The sequence below is a fragment of the Tursiops truncatus genome, chromosome 5 (genome assembly GCF_011762595.2).
Source record: "Tursiops truncatus isolate mTurTru1 chromosome 5, mTurTru1.mat.Y, whole genome shotgun sequence".
Taxonomy (NCBI): domain Eukaryota; kingdom Metazoa; phylum Chordata; class Mammalia; order Artiodactyla; family Delphinidae; genus Tursiops; species Tursiops truncatus.
In genome coordinates this window covers 89,464,474-89,484,052 of record NC_047038.1, presented here as the reverse complement: position 1 = coordinate 89,484,052, position 19,579 = coordinate 89,464,474, and the positions used below count along the sequence as shown (strand labels likewise).

The 19,579-nt window shown below is 38.7% G+C and overlaps 1 protein-coding gene across 1 annotated transcript in view; it reads right to left on the bottom strand.

Moving 5' to 3' along the window:
• The window catches only part of LOC101331631 (alpha-fetoprotein-like), a 38,100-nt gene that overhangs the window by 448 nt on the left and 18,073 nt on the right, over positions 1–19,579 (bottom strand). The window contains exons 10-13 of the mRNA XM_019932659.2: positions 18,304–18,401; positions 15,895–16,033; positions 13,229–13,455; positions 6,482–6,614 (exon numbers count right to left, since the gene is read on the bottom strand). Coding sequence (XP_019788218.2) covers positions 6,482–6,614; positions 13,229–13,455; positions 15,895–16,033; positions 18,304–18,401 — 597 coding nt within the window. The remainder of the gene's footprint in view (positions 1–6,481; positions 6,615–13,228; positions 13,456–15,894; positions 16,034–18,303; positions 18,402–19,579) is intronic.

Sequence of the window (19,579 nt, the reverse complement as noted above, 5' to 3'; positions counted from 1 at the left end):
CTCTACTCCCTTCATATGTACTGGTGTAGACCTTGATATTAAGTCCAAAAGTTTTCCCCAATTTGTACCTGTATAGTCCTTATTCAAATAAAAATCATTTGTGGAAGCCCAAGTAGATAAAAGTGAAATCTTTAGCTTAGTGGAAATGGGACCCCTAGAACTCCACTGCTAAGGTATGAACACACACACATCTGAGGGATAGATGACTCACACTCCGAAGAGTCTCTAGGACCCTGTAGAAAATGGTTAGAAGTCTAGTAATTCAGTTCTTCTTCCCACCTTCAAACAGTACCACACCTAAATTGTCTAGAAAGATTAAAATCTATTTAGGCTTGTTTATAAAAATACCTCTGGAATTTATGTATCCTTACTGCCACGGTGACCCATGACTATTTTTGTTTTGTTTTGTTTGAATGTTAATTTATTTCCTTTTTTTAATTCATGTTTTAAAATTGAATAGTTAATTTACAATGTTGTATTAGATTCAGGTGTACAGCAAAGTGATTCGAGTATATACATCTATTCTTTTTCAGATTCTTTTCCATTATAGGTTATTACAAGGCATTGAATATAGTTCCCTGTGCTATATGGTAGATCCTCGTTGTTTATTTCATACACAGTAGTGTGTATATGTTAATCTCAAACTCCTAATTTATCGCCCCCCCACCCACGCCATCCCCTCTGGTAACCATTAAGTTTGTTTTCTATGTCTGTGAGTCTATTTCTGTTTTGGAAATAAGTTCATTTATATCATTTTTTAGATTCCACATAGAAGTTGTATCATATGGTATTTGTCTTTCTGTCTGACTTACTTCACTTAGTATGATTATCTCTAGGTCCATCCATGTTGCTGCAAATGGCATTACTTCACTCTTTTTTATGGCTGAGTAATATTCCATTGTGTATGTATATCACATCATCTTTATCCATTCATCTGCCGATGGACATTTAGGTTGCTTCCATGTCTTGACTATTGTAAATAGTGCTGCTATGAACATTGGAGTGCATGTATCTTTTTGAATTAGAGTTTTCGTCTTTTCTGGATATATGCTCAGAAGCAGGATTGCTGGATCATATTAGTAGCTCTATTTTTAGTTTTTTAAGGAACCTCCATACAGTTCTCCATGGTGGCTGCACCAATTTACATTCCCACCAACAGTGTAGGAGGGTTCCCTTTTCTCCATACCCTCTCCAGCATTTATTATTTGTAGACCTTTTAATGACGGCCATTCTGACTGGTATGAGGTGATACCTCATTGTAGTTTTGATTTGCATTTCTCTAATGATTAGTGATATTGAGCATCTTTTCATGTGCCTGTTGGCCATCTGTATGTCCTCTTTGGAGAAATGTCTATTTAGGTCTTCTGCCCATTTTTTGATTGGATTGTTTGGTTTCTTGGTATTAAGCTGTATGAGCTGTTTGTATGTTTTGGAAATTAATCCCTTGTCAGTAGCATTGTTTGCAAATATCTTCTTCCAGCCTGTACGTTGTCTGTATGGGAGACTGCTAACCTGTCATCCATCTGAAGACTTTGGAATAATCATCACTAGTCTATTTCTCCAAATCCTGTGACATGCTTTTCAAACCTTTTTACATTCTAGATACTGCTGGACATAACAACTGAAGACTTTGGAATAAACTACTAGTCTATTTCTCCAAATCCTGTGACATGCTTTTCAAACCTTTTTACATTCTAGATACTGCTGGACATAACAGCTTGCCAAGATCCTTTTAAAATGGGTCACCTCTCATCTCTTTTGAAATCCCAATTCAATAAGAGTAACAATATACCGGAAAGAATAAAGCCTACTGATGCTAAAAAGAAACAAAAAAAACACCATCAATGTAAGAGCTATAATGAACTTCTGAAAAATAGTCATTGGTGTGATATTAATCAACATATAAAAATGCAGAGATAGAAGCTCAGAATAGTAACATTAAAGAAGTACCAGCAGTAAAAGACCAGAAAGTCATTGATTTCTGAGCTGCTTTGGTTCTTATCTCCTGCTCAGCCCATTTTTTTAAACTTCCTAAAGATTCCTGAAGTCACTACTATCCTTTCAATATACTAATTTTTACTTAGGTTAGCCAGAATTTGATCCTATTATTTACAACTAAAGAACCCCAACTAACATACCAGCTTAAAATATAACTGTGTAAATATATGGGTGAAATAATATTTAAATATGCAAGGGTCCCTAAAGTTTATCACCCAGGTGCCCATTCTGAAAAAATACATACATACATACCTAACTTAAGAATGTAGCCCAAAAAAACTTAAAAGAATCCAAGAAAAAAACACAAAATGGGATGTTAGAAACAGTCAATTTTACCCAGAGTTACACTTAAAAAGAAACTCTTAGTGGACAGCCATAAATCAGTCCCAGAAATAACTAAATCCAAACTGAAAGATTAAGTCAGAGGACTTTTCAAATGTTATCAAACTTTAAGTTTCAAATCTTATCAAACTTTAAGATGACAGAATATTCTATTACAAAAACTGTATGATTAAGAACCTGATATAATTTAGCAGTGTGACATATTTTAGTGGTGTGATGAAAGTAGATGCTTTATTTGTCAACATGGAAAAAGAATGGTAATTAGAAACTCTCAAAAAAGAAGGATGTACTAGGAAATCATAGTCCAGATATGTAAAGCTAAATAAATGTGGCATATTTTCTGCAGTTGATAGTAAGAAAAAAGACTTCATTTAATCTTGACACTTTTTAAGTGATCCAGGATAAGTCATTGAACTATTGGTGAATCCATTCATTGTACGGCTGTAAATAATATTACAGTTAAACACACTATTGAACACTATTTAATAGCTTCCAGTTTTTGGATCAACCTATTGACAAAGCATATAAACCTTACATTTACAAAGCAGGATGAATAAACCTAGACAGTGTGGAAGTAATGGTATAGCTTTAAAAAGGAAAGCTGGCAAAGAAATCAAAAGAAGTTTAGACATGTTAATTATGTTTTGGAAAATCACTAGATGCTGATTGAAGTCAAAGGACCAAGAAATAGAGTATAACTGATAAAAGAGCTAAAACTACAAAAATACTTTACCTAAAATAAAAAATTGAGAGTCTACTGGTAGTATTGTCGAAGTTAGTGTAAGTATACTATATTCTTTAAGTGACAGCAGTATTTTAAAAAACTATTAAAGTAATAATGGTAATCACTAGGAATACTAAAAGTGAAAACTTAAATTGCTTACCTTTTGGGAATGGGAAATGTACCCTGCTCTTCTGTCTGAACTCTTGCCATGTTCGTGTATTACTTATGTAATTTTCAAAACTTGTGTAATGTATCATAAGAAACTAAATACAGTATCCCAGAGTGACCTGATCCATGTGGTTACGATATCACATTGCTTAATCTGATCCTTGTTTTTTCTCCAGAAATGCATCCCAGGATTGCAGTAGCTTTGATAGTAGACCCATCAAGTTGTAAGCATAGGCCACTTAAACCAGCAAGTCTTTCCGCATGAACTTGTGTTGAGTTACAACTAAAAGCAGAACTTTGCTTTTTTTATTGTTAAATTTCATGTATTATTTTCAAACCATCATTGCAACCTGCCCAAATTCCTGCTATTTCTCATTAACTTTCTTCTATGTTATATTCTGTTGGGTGACAGATAAGTATCTCAGGCTACAATTATCATTCCCCACTGACCTGGAGGAGAGAATTTCTGAGTAGTTTTCTCCTTAAAACTGCTGAAGTCTACAATTCACATCATTATTTCATGAAATATGAAATTCCTTTTCTTTGGACGATCCAAATTCACCTTGTATGGCTGAGTTTCTTATTTTATTCCTTCTTTTTGTTTCATTCTTATTCTACCAACATTCCAACATTAATCTTGGTTCCCTTTTTTCTCCTTAGAATTTTCCTGCATTCTGGTTTACTTCTCAAAATATGTCTTCCATCTTGTCTAAAAATGTTTTACCCTCCCACTAGCCACAGCTAGAAAGGCAGTCTTCAAACCTGCCCACTTTCTCTTTTAACAGGCAGAACAGATTCACATAATTGACTATTCTAATCTCAGAAAAGAAAACAAAGAAAATGCATGTAGGTCCCTGGAGCAGTTAGTCTAACTTGGAACATCTACAGACTGCTTAATTGGCTAAGCCTCTTCACTTCTGGGATTTTGGTTCCATGGAGACTCCCAAAGCCACTAGGTATTATTCCTTTGCATTACAGTCAAACCTAGATCTCTTCCACAAACACAGAGGCACAAAGACTCACCGAAATTCTTGATGATAAGATTCCAAAATATTTCGATCATATATTCCTGTATTTTTTGCTAAGCCTATTCATATAAGGTTATTGCTTTTATATTCCAGTCTTACCTTTGTATTTAATGTCCCCAAAATCTTTCACTTCCTTTCATAAATAGGTTATTTTTCAATTGTTTTATTATTTTTGTTACTGTCCTTGGTTCCAACTTCTCACTAAGTTAGATATATAAAAATATTGGGAAGGGAGGGAGGAAACAGTTTATGATTATCTACTTTCACCTTAGGAAAGTGGTTCTTAAAGTGGTCACCAAACCAGCAGCATCAGTAGCACCTGGGAACTTGTTAGAAATGCAAATAATCAGACCCCACCCTAGCGCTATTAAATCAGGAATGCTGGGGATGGAGAATATTGATTTTGTTTTAACAAGCCCTCCAAATAACTCTGATGCACACGAATATTTCAGAATCACCTCCTTAAAATAATCATACGGAGATATACTTGGTCAAACTTTATAGATGGTGCAGAATTACATATAATAATCATTTCTATCTGAAGAAGTTCATCTAGCAAATTTTAATTAACATGATATATTCTTCAGATAGCCCCTATTTTCTCCTTTAATTTGTGGAGAAATCCTAAAAGAAAGTAGAGAGGGAAGGGGAGGGAAGGGGAAAAGTTTGGGCTTTTCAACGATTAAGTTGAAGAGCACTGTCAGACAAAAAGTGTGGGGAAAAAAAGCACACAGAAATCTTCCTATCATGCTGTTGATGAAATAGTTCAAGCAAGAAGCATTCACGCTCAAGAGCAAGAACACTTCAAGAAAATTCCTTTGGGAATTTTTAGGCACAGGCCCTTCTGCAAAAGTGTTTATCTGTGTGGATATGGGGTTGTTACTCAGGTAGAGATCTGTTTTCTGAATGTTTTACAAAAAAGTGAAAGGGCTTTAAAGTAAATAAATGGGCACTTGTGACTATTTTCATTTTGTGTATCAGCTGGTCTGGGAGTCAGCAACATTTTTTTGTGAACAGCCAGATAATATTTGGAGCTTTGCAGTTCATTCAGTCTTGTCACAACTACTCAGTCTTACAACTACTCAATTCTGCTGTTGTAGAAAGTGGCCATAGACAACACGTAAATAAATGGGCAAGGCTGTGTGCCAACGCAACCTTGTTTACATAAACAGGGAGTGGAGCTGAGTTAGCCAGAGGGCTGTAGTTGGCCTACCTTTGACTACACCATAGATATATGACTTTTAACATAAGCACATGTACAGTTTAGGTGAAAAAGTAGAAAAGAGCCACTGAAGGTAATTGAGGCATTCATGAAAATTGTTACCTGTGAAAACGTTTCCCTGGGCCACTGCTAAACCTAGTCCTAACTAGGACTAATTAGCCACAGCCTGTTTTGACTGTAAAGCCTGCTATATTATATTTTATTTTTTGAATCACACGTTTGCATTCTTCTACTCGGATACTATTACCTACTATATCCTAGTTTCTGTTTCTCAAGTCATGTCCCCAGGAGAACGGTCCATCCCAGGTCCCCTCCATGAATTCACATGAATTTTCTATGCCACACAGGGATGGTAGGATTACCATGATATTCTTAGAAATTTAAGTCATACAATGTTACCATCTTATGAAAAGTCATTTGCTTGTTAACTGTATGCAATTAGATTAGTTACACAAAACAGTCTCCTGGTACTCAGTTTGGTGTGTATGCACAAAGAGACACTTTTTTCTGGTCACTGTTCTTTTCTCTCTCTATTCTTCAACCCCCTGTTCTAATGATCTGCCACTGAGAAAATGCAATCCTTTCCACCTAAACCGGTTTCCTAGTTAAGCCCCAAACTACATTTGGTGACTCTTCCTGATTATGCCCCCAGAAATTTCTAGAACGAAGCTACAGTTTGCTCTATATTTCCAAGGACACCATTTCTCTATAATGAGAAAGTCTTCAACTCATCCTTCTTCCTCCCACCCTCAGTCCTAAACATCTCAGTTCATCTGGTGTCATAACTTTGTATTTATCTTTATTCACGTCTAACATGCCTAGTTCCCTCAAATGAACACAAATATTAACATATCTTAAACCCAAATATAGTCAATTACACCGATCCACTTAAATTGTGATTTTCTCCTAATCCATTCATGATTGGCATGGAGAAAGGATTTTTTTTTTTTAAACTGTACCCTAAGAGTGCTAAGAGAATAGACAAGGAAACAGAGATACCTCTTCTTGGAGACACATTTCACTTTTCTCTGCTTGACAGCACATCTCCACCAGGTGAGCAAAACCCACAATAACTGATTGGAACTGCATCTCTGCTGCATATGGTTCCTGCTTCACAAGGTTGCTGAGAAGCCTGAATAAGAAATGAGTGGCAAAAATAAAATCACTCCCTGAGTTCTAGAAGGCCAGCTTGCAAACCTGCCTTACTTATTTAAAGCTGCACACCACCCATGCCTTTGCATAGCTCTCACTCTTAAGTTTACAGGCCCTGAAAATGCCCTGATGTCTTCATAGTTTTCACAGTATCCATCTCCATCATTTATTCAACATATTTTTCTTCAAGCACATCTCATCGATGTAACTATTATATTAAATTTAATTACCTTTATGTAATTATTACTAGGGTAAATATTATTTTCTATTTTTATTACATTGGGTGGTAAATAGGTTATACAATAAATTAGCTTTCCTATAATATTTTGTTATGAACAACATTTATTCTAAACAACTAACTTCCCAATAAATATTACAAGTATAACACACCTGAAAGTTGAGGCCCCCTTATATGTTACTAATAATAAAACCAATACACTAATTTGAAACTTCAGTAGTTTGACAATCATCTCAGATTTCCCACACAGAATGAGTTTCCCCACAACTATATAAACATCGGTGTTTCAACCACTTAGAATATTTAAAATTATAACCTGGTTTCTGTCTCTCTGTTTAATAAAGTAGTATCGGGCTTCCCTGGTGGTGCAGTGGTTGAGAGTCTGCCTGCCGATGCAGGGGACACGGGTTCATGCCCCGGTCTGGGAAGATTCCACATGCCGCGGAGCGGCTGGGCCCGTGAGCTATGGCTGCTGAGCCTGCGCGTCCGGAGCCTGTGCTCCGCAACGGGAGAGGCCACAACAGTGAGAGGCCCGCGTACCGCAAAAAAATAAAAATAAAAAAATAAAGTGTATCCCAAATCTTCCAATGTTGTCCTTTTTTTTTTTTCTTTATTGGTCAAGAGAGATTTAACTACAAAGAAAACAAGCATGAAGGGTAGGGGAAATGTACATTAATCCATATTTTATTGCTTACTCAAAAACCTTCATTTACTCTCCATTTTCAAATTCACATTGATAATACCTAGTGGCCTTATTTGTACTTGAATAGGTATAAAAGAAAATATCTCAAAGCTTTAAGTAGCTATTCCTATGACACTCTAACCCAAGGGTCCGGCAAATATTTTAGCCTTTTTCAGCCAAGAGGCAAAATTGAGGATATTATATAAGTACTTATATCACAAGACAGAGAACTCCAGGCCCGCCCCACCCCTGGGGTGGGCTGCCCCAAGTGGCTGGCGGGCACAGTTTGTGCCAGTTGCCATCAGCTGGAAATGACGGTGAAGAGGGACCAGCGGTGGAGAAGGGGGCGCGCGCCGCTTGTCTCACTCTGTGCCCCAGTGACACGCCCTTTTCTTCTCCCTGCACCCCGCTCTCAGCGCGGGCAGCCGGCCCAAGGCAAGGTGACTCTCTGAGTCGCTTCACTCCTGGACTGAGATGCCACCCACCCCTCTGCTGTCCGGCAGTCGTCAACAGTGAAGTCCCCACCATGCACGTGGCACCAGCGCAGGCACTGGGCAGAGCGAGCTCGGTCCCAGGAGGGGAAGGCAGGAGCGAAGCCGGGGACAGAGGCGAGGCAGACGCGGCACTCTGCAGCTCCCAGGCTTAGCTTGCTCAGGCGGTGCCCGCAGGACCTACAGAAACAGCCCTGGCCAGATGGCCGTAGCGTGCTGACACCATCTAAGCAATCAGATATTTAGCTTCACTTGGTAGCGCCCTGGACATGCCTCTGAACTTCCCATTTCAGCTCAACCCTCTCCCAGCCTCCCCCCAGCCCCCAGCCTTGAGGATAGACAGAGCTGAAACAGCAGCATGACTGAAGATAAGGAAGCACAAGCCAATTTTCTTTTCGGGAACTGCTACAGTGATGAGGTGGGTTTGAGAAGCATGTAATCACTGCATCCTCTAAGCACCAGTACGACACAGTCAATAGAAGCTAGGAGATTTTAATTAACTCCATGTTTGCCCCTAATCCTAAGACCTGGGAATTTAGAAAAAAATCAGAGAGGGGACAAAGACATATGTACAAAAATATTCATTGTCACAATTTATGATACTTAGAAACTGAAAACAATTTTCATGCCCAGAAACAGGGACTGGTTAAGTTCATTATTGTACCCATATACTGGAATATTAAAAAGCCATTAAAATGCTGTTTTGAAGAATAATCAGTGACAAAACTGCACACATTATCATTTTTAAAGCTACATTAAAAATGATGACAACAGCCAACATCTTTTGAGTATCTTGATATTTGTTCTGTTTCAGACAATGCGCCGAAAATTTATAAATGTTACCTCGTGTAATGCTCTCTGTCACCTCCTTAATAAGGCTCTATGCCATCTCCACTTTGCATTTGTAACACTAGTTTCAACTCCTTGGGAATAATATAGATCTGGGCATATATATATAACAAGCCAGTGAGGTGAGCCTCCCTTTCAGAAGGCATGAGGATTGAGAACTACTTTCGAGAACTCGTCCTGAGACAAGAAGTCAGGCTCACAGACTTCCGCCCATTAAGAAAGGTCTGGTCAGTGGAAGACGGGAGTAATTCAGTGGTTCCCCAGCTGGGCCTCCATTACACTCATTTCTGAGTTATATGGAATCAGGATAACTCTTTGAAAGGGGGCTGTAAGAGTGCTTTCATTAAAGTCCTGCACACCGTTAAGACACAGGCAGCACTGCCACAGCACCTGTTAAACGTGTACAATCCTGAGGTTTGGGGGAGGTATTATTTTTTTCCTTACAACAAAACATAAAGCAACTTTGTCATCAATTGAAAGGGATCCAGTCTGCTGCTGAGCAGGAGACAGCAGTACCTGGAGGGCATGACTGTTCCCAGTGGCACAGGAGTGGTGCCAAGGATGCAGGAATGCCTGGAGAATTCCTGCGGAGTGGGAGAGGCAAGGGGAGTTTAATAAGCTCTCCCCTGAGGATTCTGAGGATAATTGCTGAAACTGAAATTCTGTATAAGCAGGTAGTAGTAAGAATGTGCAAAACTTGCATTATTATGTATTCAAACCATAGACTGATGGACAGAGGGCAATTGTGGGAGTGTGCACTTGTGTACAGATATGGAATTATGTATTCCTACACTATACATATATTTATAATGGGTATCTCTGCAGTGTTGGAATAAAAGTATTATGTTTTTCTTCTCTTTTCTGTATTTTCTAAATTTTCTGCAAAGACTATGTATTACTTTAATAATAAAGTAAATCAACATTTTACAAAGAAATAGAATAGTATAAGCATTCTTTTTTCTATCCAACCATTCTGTACATATTTGATCTTTTTTTAAATTATGTTTTATTATAGTTGAGATATGTACATATTCAATTTTCCAATTAGACCTAAACTTGATCCCACTTGAAGGAAAACACTGTGCTTGTTTGTGTCTCTGTATCATTCAAGTCTGTATGGTTTTGTATGATGTATGGTCAAAACAGTTGATACTATCTTTGAATAATAATTATCAGTTTTTAACAAATTAATTATTCAAAGTGAGAAATACAGGCTATTTCCCATTGGAATTTTGGTGGTTTTTGTCTCAGAAAATATTCCCCCCCAGATAACAATGTTGTTCATGATGCTGAAATTCACTACCCAACCCATAAAAGCATAGGACAGCTTCAGTCCCATGTTACAGAAACTAAGCATCATGAGTACCTACACAGTGAGATTACCACATTTCCCAGCACCCACTGGGGCTTCTATGGTCTGGCCTAGGGGATTCAGCACCCCAAGTGGCCAAAGCTGGAATAGGAGGGGCACTGGTTTTACTGTGAGTTCATGCAAAATCTGGACTTCTTTTTCCTTCCAATGTCATAAAAAGTGCACAAACTTTGCAGTCAAACTTACTTTGGCTCAAGTTAGGTCCTCCACTCACTAGTCTGTGTGACGATGGGTAAGATACTTAACCTCTCTGACCCTACTCTATAAAATGAGAATTTGAACACCTACATTGCAAGGTTTTTGTGAGGACCAAAAATAATACTATATTAAAGGGCTGAGTACAGTAACTGGCATACTAAAGGCACTTAATAAATAGTGGCAAAGATAATATGAATAATTATTTCATCAAATTATGGCAATGATAATGAATAATTATAGTAATAGCACAACTTGCAACTTTCGTTTCAAATTATTGGTTGCTTCCAACCACAGTCTCCCTTCTCCCTGACTCCCACAATAAATGGTACATTGTCACAGCTTCTCACCTACTTATTCATTTAGTCACTCAGCAAATAACTGATGAGCAGTTTTATAATTTCCCTGAGGGTCTGAGCTGTAGATTTAACAATAATAGAGAAACCTAGCGGAGGATGTAGGAAGGCTCCTTCATATGTACCCTTCTTCTCCTTCCTCACAAGCTCTGGGATTCCAATTGTCTTCATGGTTTGAACCCTCCCAACCCCTCTAGTCTCAGCCCCAAAGGTTCCTCTCCCCTCTCTCACCTATGCCTCAGACACACCCAACTATTCTGCTCTCTCCTCTGTCCTGCTGGGTCAGCTGGTTTCTGGATGCACGTCTCCAGAGGCACCAGTAGAGGGAACACTTGTATGACCACTGAGCTTCCAGGTCAGGTGGCAGCTGCTTACCTTAAAGCACAGGGAGCTCAGCTCTGTGCTCTGTGACGACCTAGATGGGTGGGATGGGGGGGGAGGGTGGGAGGGAGGTCCAAGAGGGAGGGGATATAGGTATACATACAGCTGATTCACTTCATTGTACAACAGAAACTAACACAACCCTGTAAAACAATTATACTCCAATAAATAAACAAACAAGGAGAAACACTTTCACTGTACTGGGATAGGTAAGGGTAAAAAAGGGTCCCATTATGAGAATGCAGGTCTGGGAATGAGATTTGGAGCAGAGGTATCAGCATGTCATGGTACCTTCCCTTGACACTCCAGATATGAAGGCTGCCTTTTCTACAACTGGGGACTCTGTGCCATTTGGAAGCTAGGCCCCCCTCCCTTACAATGACTTGCCACATACCTGTGATCTGCTTGCAGTGGGTTTATCTCTCCTGTCCACTTCCTCGCACCCACCCAGCCCACCCCCCGGATCTCTCTACCTATCAACCTAACTGCTGTTTTAAAACATTTCCCTTAATTCTATTCATTCCTTTAGTTTTAAATTTTTTAATTTACCTTTTAAAATATTAGATCCTACTTTTAATCCTCAACACCATCAAGTTGTTTCCAGCTTTTCATTTCAATTATATTAATCTTTTATTTTCATTACATTTATTCACCCTTTCATTTAAAGCACATTCTAGTCTTCATATACTGTCTTAAGTCTTAACATTTCTACTCTGTATTTTTCTTAATTGGATTTTAAATTCTTTTCCTTTGAACTTCTATTCTCTTTATTTCCTGTCTTATTCCATGACCTCGTTTCTGCCTTCTTTTTATAATCCTGCTGAATTTTGTCTTTCTCCTCCAGGAGCCCCTTCGCTTTTTTTTTTTTTTCTTTTTTGTGTGTATGTGGACTTATGCTATGATGATCAGTCAGAACTATATAGGGGTGAAAGCCATGGAGAGAACCCCTACCACTTCCCAGGAAATTGGAGAGCTTTGTCCAGCCCAGCCCTTGACTCCCAATATGTATCCTCCCAGAATATTCTAGAAATCTCTACATTAGCTGTCTCTGCGTTATTGCTTTCTCCATACAGAAAACACAGTGAATTAACTAGAACACAGATGCTTCCTAATATTTCACACTTTTCATCATCTAGCCCTTACATGAAGATTTTCAAGTATTAAAAATTATCACCAGCATTATAACCCCTTGATTAGGGCACACTAACAGCTACATGTTGGTAGTTAAGTATATGTGCTTTGAGCCAGGTAGCCTGGGTACAAATTCCAGTTCAACAACTTATTTACCTGTTGCATGATCTCATACCATTTCTTCTTGCCTTCTTAGCCTCAGTTTCCTCACAATTAAAATGGGGTAATAATATTATCTACCTCCTAAATCTGTGGTAAGGATTTGGTGAGATGACATACATAAAGGGTGCCTATCTATGCCAGAGAATTTCCTCAAGAGAAAGCAAAGCCCGAACTCTAAAAATAAAGTATTATCTTCTCACATCAGCCTGGGCTAAAAAGAAATAATGGCTAACTAAGTGTTACAGTGGTTTTTGGATGCTTACTGGAAAGCTTTACAGTCTAGTTTGTGATCAGCTCACCTTGGGAACTGAAGAAAGGACCTCAAGGGTCAGTTGGCTTATAAATTTTAAGTACTGTGATAAAACAGAATAAGTGACAACCTTGCGCTTGCTGACCATGGGAATGTGTTTATCCCCAAGGCAACAAAAACTTTGCCTCATTTGGCAAGATGATATTGTTGGACTAATAATATTTAGACTCTCCAAGAGCAAGTCTTAGAGTAAATAAATTAATTAGAAGTAAGCTACCATTTCTAATGATCGGGGGGGAGAAGGAACTATGAGGACCAGGACCCGCTTTCTCCTGAGGACAGGATCAGGGGCACGTGAGGAGGGTGGGAGGAGTGGGTGGGCACTAAAGGGGAACTGCCCCACTGCCAGGAGGTGGAGGGCTTTTGATGCATTGTGTTGATTCAGGGTAACCAGCATGTATATATACACATAAACAAAGATCCTTACTTTTGCTTTTCGGTTTGTAATTCCTCCTCCTGAGCTCTGCACAAGTCCTCATTAAGGTTGACGACTTGGTCACAGGATAAATGTGGAGAAATGTAAGTTCCATCTACTTGCAGATCATCAAAGCAAGGCTTCCTGAAGGCATACGAGTCATCACAGCAGTGACCCACACCAGCATTGATAGGCTCTGCCTCGTGTCTTCTGCATAAATCTCCAAGAATTAGCTTTGCCTTCCCCAGAAAAGAATTAAAATAAGAGCCATAAGGTTTGTGGTCATTAATATATATATTTTTTTTATCCATAGAAAAGTATTCTCAAATTCTAGTTTCCTGCTAATTTGGCCTGGATTTCACTGTCTGGGAAAGAGCAAGAGTGTCAGGTGAAACCTGGTTCTCAGCCTTGTCCTCCCTCTTCCTGTCATCCTCAAAGGTCAGTTCCCTTGGACCCGACCTCCCAATTCCTCCTCAGTGTGCAGTTTATAGACCAGTGTTGACTTGAGGCAGGAGTTTCTTATGCTCCATCAAATTCAAATCAAGTCTCAGGTCAACATGACTGCTAATTTGACCCAGATGCAAGACTGATGAATGCACTTCTAAGAAAGCTCAAATCCAATGTGTTTCTGTGTTTTATAACTGGACATCTGTAACTACCACAGAACTTGGTATATGATAAATCACCTATAAACACTTGTTGAATTAATGAAAAAGTGAATAAATGAATGGTGAAAGGAATCCCTGGATCTTATTTCAGTTGTCTCCTTCCATTTTCTTGTCTCCTTCTAGAACAGTCACCTTGCCTTGCTCCCAGGGTGTGTCTGATACTTATCCTGACGCTGTCTGCAAGGCTGCCTGTATTCCACTCTGAGTATAATGACCACACAAATTCCCTGTCACTTATGTATGTGGGGATGAAGTAACTGAAACCAGTGAGCATCAATATTTAATTTATGAATTTACTGAAGTAACCAAAGAGATCACTTAAAAACAAGGTTTTAGGAATATAAATCAAGAGTTCCCCAAGGAAGGCATGATTAGATAATAAAAATTTATAATAAAATAAAAGGAAGACAGAGCTGGATAATAAAACATTTAAATCTGTAACCAAAACAACTATATTTTATCAGAGAAAAAGATTAACTTAGTATAGAGGAGATGCTCTACCAAGAATATAGGACAAAGAAAGCTGTCACCAAACAAGAATTCAGTAGCGTTAAAATATACCACTTGAGAGAGACCTGGAGACGAGCATCCAGGTCCTGGAGTGATGTTCTCCATTGCTAGGAGGGAATAATTCATATCCCTGGAAGAAATATCTCTCAAGACCATCCCTGCCCTTCCTCTGATTCCATTTGCATGAATACCCATATCCTAATTCAACTTCCCAAGTAATGTGATTCAGGGAAAAGTGTAGCCTAGTTATTAGACCCAATTATTCTTGACATTGGGAAGACATTTCTCACTGTAAATGAAATCTGGTATTCTGTCTAATGAAGGTAACACTTGTAAGTTTGATGTAAGATAACAGAAAATATAAATATTTGGTCTTTGACCCTGGTTCCTGACACAAAGCTCCTGGTATGCTTATAAATTGCTAAGTGATAAGGGCATTAGGAGCAGCTTTTGCTCTAATGAGATGACTCTGAGTGAGCTCCTGGATGGCTCCTGGATGGGGGCTGGTCTCCAGAAAGACCAAGACATGATTAGAAGCTTGGAATTTTTAGCACCACCCCCATGCTCCAGAGAGGGGAAAGAGGCTGGAAATACAGTTAATAATTGGTCATGTCTATGTGAGGAAGCCTCCATAAAATCCCAATAGTATGGGGTTCAGTGGGCTTTCAGGTGAGTGAACACATCCAAGTACTGAGAGGGTGAGACACCCCAACTCCACAGGAAGCTTCTGCACTTGGAACCCTCCCAGGTCTCACCCTATGTATCTCTTATCTGGCTGTTCTTCTGCATCTTTTTCATATCCTTCAATAAACTGGTAACTGTGTTTTCCTGAGTTCTGTGAAGTGCTCTATAAAATTAATTGAACCCAAGGAGGGAGTTGCGGAAACCTCCGATTTGTAGCTAATCAGTCAGAAGCACAGGTGACAACTTGGACTTGTGATTGGCATCTGAAGTCAGGTGGGAGCAGTCCTGTGGAACTGAGCCCTCAACCCGTAGGATCTGATGCTATCTCCAAGCAGATAGTGTTAGAATTGAGTTAAATTGTAGGATTCCCAGTGCTTGCTTTGGGGAAAAAAAAAAAACCCACACATCTGGTGTCAGAAGTGTTGTGAGTATGGTAATCGTGTGAGAGTAAAGGAGAAACACAAGAGGAAACTGGGTGGTTTTTTCCTACACTTTTGATTAGTATGAGTTAGTCTAAAATCAGCAAAATCGCTTTTGTTGACTTGAAAATCCAGGGAATAGACCTTGGGATATGATCCAGGCAAAGGTCTGGTGAATCTGACATCCCCAGTTTTTGCAAAGTGATAGTCTTATTTATCCCTGCTGCTAATCAAAGACAATTGGCATGAACTGACCAGAAATAAATTCTCTTAAGGACAGAATTATTAGGTTCCATTGACAATTCATAGACGTGTCCACCAACATGAGACTGATTGCTGGGGCTTGGAGTTCAGAACTTTTAACAACAGACAGACATGCAGTCAAGGATGCACTTACCGAGTTCTCCATGCAAACAAACTGTGGCTCATCATTCAGTGGGCAACATGTGGTGGCAGCAGCCGCCATGTTCTTCGTGAATATAACCAACTCCTGAGCAGATAGTTGTGGGGCTTTCTTAGTATAAAGGACTATGAGCCTGAAAGAATAATTTCCTCTTATTCCTGGCAATGGCTATGTGCCCAAAATGAAGAATTCTACAAAGTTTTCCTCAATATCTGACATTGTCTCTGATGTGGGATGAGCAAGTCATTAGATTGGGTTTAAGTCTATCCCTTTAGTTCTTGACCCAGTGGCTCAATGGCTTATTCAGTATACCTGGAAATTCCCTTTCCACCTCACACATTGCTCCACTCTCAACCATCTTCTTTCTACTTATGAAGGATACTGTGATAGCTAATTTGGATGGCTGCAAAATCAGACTCATAGTAAACAGCTTCTGAAATAAATATATGCACAGGCCGTTAAAGCATGTATGGTTGTCTACAACGTGTAGGAATAGAAGCTACAGCAACCAATGATCAGGAAACATGTCCTACTCTCATGGTCTCACGCCTCTAGTGGAGGAGATAGAGGAGTACACTCAGTGTAATGAGAGGAATAGAGAATGCTATAGGTGCACACAGAACGACATCTAATCCCATCCCAGGGAGGTCAGGTAGGCTTCCTAGAGGAAATGACATGTGAGCTGAGATCTGACAATAACTAAAAATGAGCCAGGTGAAGGGGAATGAAAGTAAGAAGGGAGCACTTAGAAAGTCACTGATTGTGATTTTTTTCTTAATTAGGGGAGATTGGGAATTGGAGAGAGGAGAAGGAAGAAAGCTTAACTATAGAATCAGATTTACATTGTTTTTAAGATAATTATGGTTGCTATATAAAGAATGGATTGGAGGTGGGCAAGAGGCAAAGTGAGGGAAGAAAAGTCCATGCCAGTAATTCAAGTGATGGCCTGAACTAGGAGAGTGGTAGTGGGAACTGAGGGATATGGAGAGAGATTTAATGAGAAAGACTCTGCAGAACTGAATTTGAGGACAAAATGTCAGAATCATTTATTGCATTTATATTATAATGGAGTTAGGGGAAGAATTTAGCTATAGCATCCAAGGAAATAGTCAACCTAATCCAGTGCTTCTTAAAGTGTGACCCCTGGATTGGCAGCATCCCCTGGGTACTTGTTAGAAGTACAAATTCTCATGCCCCACCCCAGATTTACTGAATCAGAAACTCTAGGGGTGGGCTGTGTTTAACAAGTCCTCCAAGTAATTTTGATGCACTCTAAAGTTTGAGAGCCACTGGTCTAATCCTTAAGCTAGATGTTAGCAATTAAATACAACAGTAAAAAAATAATAATAAGCCAAATATTCTAAAACAAGAATAATTTTTTTGGATCCATTATTCTGGACATTTAATTTAAGCTCAATATTATGGGACACTGTATCAAACTGAACTTTTCCCCAATACTCTGCTTCTTTTTCTTTTTTTTGAGTAGAGTTCCCTGTGCTATACAGCAGGTTCTTATTAGTTACCTATTTTATATCTGTTTCAATTTTAAGATCATTTTATCAAAACACACACACATACACACACACACACACACACACTAAACTGGATTTTTATTGAAATAACATCCACAAACACGTAGTGCTCTCCACCTGGTTTTCTGCATTCAGTTGTATATATATTTTTTTGAATTTTTGAATTTTATTTTATTTATTTTTTTATACAGCAGGTTCTTATTAGTTATCCATTTTATACATATTAGTGTATATATGTGTGATGAATTGGGAGATTGGGATTGACATATATATATATATATACTCTGCTTCTTAATAGACTATTACAGTAAGATCTTAAAGATAACTGAAAATTGGCTTTTTTGTTTTTTTGATATCTTAATCTTTGAAATACAATGGGATTTACCAGGCTCTCTGCACACAAAGAGTTAACGTGTGCTCCCTCTGACTAAGGTGCCTATTTATCTCTACTCTTGATGGTGAAAATACTGTATTTGCTATATTGACCTGACTTGAAACTGATGAAGAAAACCTAGATTAGATCTCTGTTGCAGCCTTGACTCCAGATTGCATGCAAAGCCCCAAACTAAATGTCCAGGTGAAGGGTAGAGGGCTCCTGTGGGATTGCGGAAGGGCAGTCAGGGTCTGCCGGCTCCCTGACCTCTGGGCATTGATTGGAATCTGGAAACTGGCCTAAAAAGCAACGTAAAAGCACCCAAGGTTATGTGGACAACTGTCTTATCAAGACAAAGATAACTAGGTTAATTCTGAACTGAGTTTTTCCTTGGCCTCTGAGATTTTCAGGTTGAATATAGACTCTTAGCAACTCTCAGCAGGAGTCAACAAAAACTCACGAACAACCACAAATTTGGACAATATTTTGGAAGCATACCTGTCATGGAAGTTACTATCTCCTAATTTCTCATGTAAATCACACTGATTTTTCACATGCTCATGGCTTTCATGAACCACTCTTTGAAACATCTCTTCCTGAAAAATAAAGATAATCAGTGTTTATCTATCATTGCAACAATCTATCTTAAGGTAAGATTGCAAAACCATCTTCTGTAATAGTTTAATGTGACTGTTTTACTAAACCCAGGGTTTTATTTACTTAGTGAGTTTGGAAATGTTGAGAAAACACATTTTGCTGAAACAGGAATGGTCATGTACTTTGTGGAGAAAAAAGTGGGACAGCAAGATTGATATTTAGTTTCCTGTGGTATGAGCTCTTTTATGGGCTTAAATGGCATATTTTACAAGCATAAAGCTAACCATTCATCAAGCCAAAAGGAGGTCCTTAAAAGTAATTTATAGATCTAAGTTTAATTGATCAGACTGTGTGTGTGTATGTGTGCATACTGGTTATTTTTAATAATACAGCATTTTTATGTAAACAGTACAGATATAGAGATATGGATGTAGATATAGAAATATAGATACATATTAAGAAGTCATGGTTTAATAAAAACAAGTACCAGACTTGAACCTAGTAAAGCGCTCCACGAATACACGTTAAAGGGAATCACATGGAATTCTCAGAGCTAAATGAAAGTTCAAAGAATTCTTGAACAGTGCAAATAAAATTCCAGTGGGAAGATACGAGTGACCTTGCAGACTTAGCTCTTTGGTAGGAGCACTGGTTATCTTCTTAAGTAATCAGACCCAGTCCACCTGATCCTAATAAACAGTATTTGTTATAGTAAAAATTTTACCTGATTGGCAAACTGTTTGCCTGGATTTAACACTTAGCCTTGTCCTTACTGCCTGTGTGACATTGGACAAGTCACCTGAACCTTCTGAAACTCAAAACTCTCATCTACAAAATGTAGCTAGTACTTATGCCATTACCTATCTTACCAAGCTGTTGTGAGAATAAAATAGGACACTTGTTGTAAAGCTACTTTGTAAATTCTAAACATCCATGCTCCTATAAGGGGCTATTATCATAATGATGATTGTGGAGTCTACAGGTGATGCTATGAAAGGGTGCTAACCTACAAAAGACTAAGTCGCCTTCATTTAGCCTTCTCTCTGGGAACAGGAAGATGCTAGGTGTACCTGCTTGAGCTCAAACAGGACAAGAAATGCCTTCGTCCTCCATCCCCACCCACTAATTAGCATAACAAAAGCCAGAACCACCTGGCTCCTGGTAAAATGTGGATAAC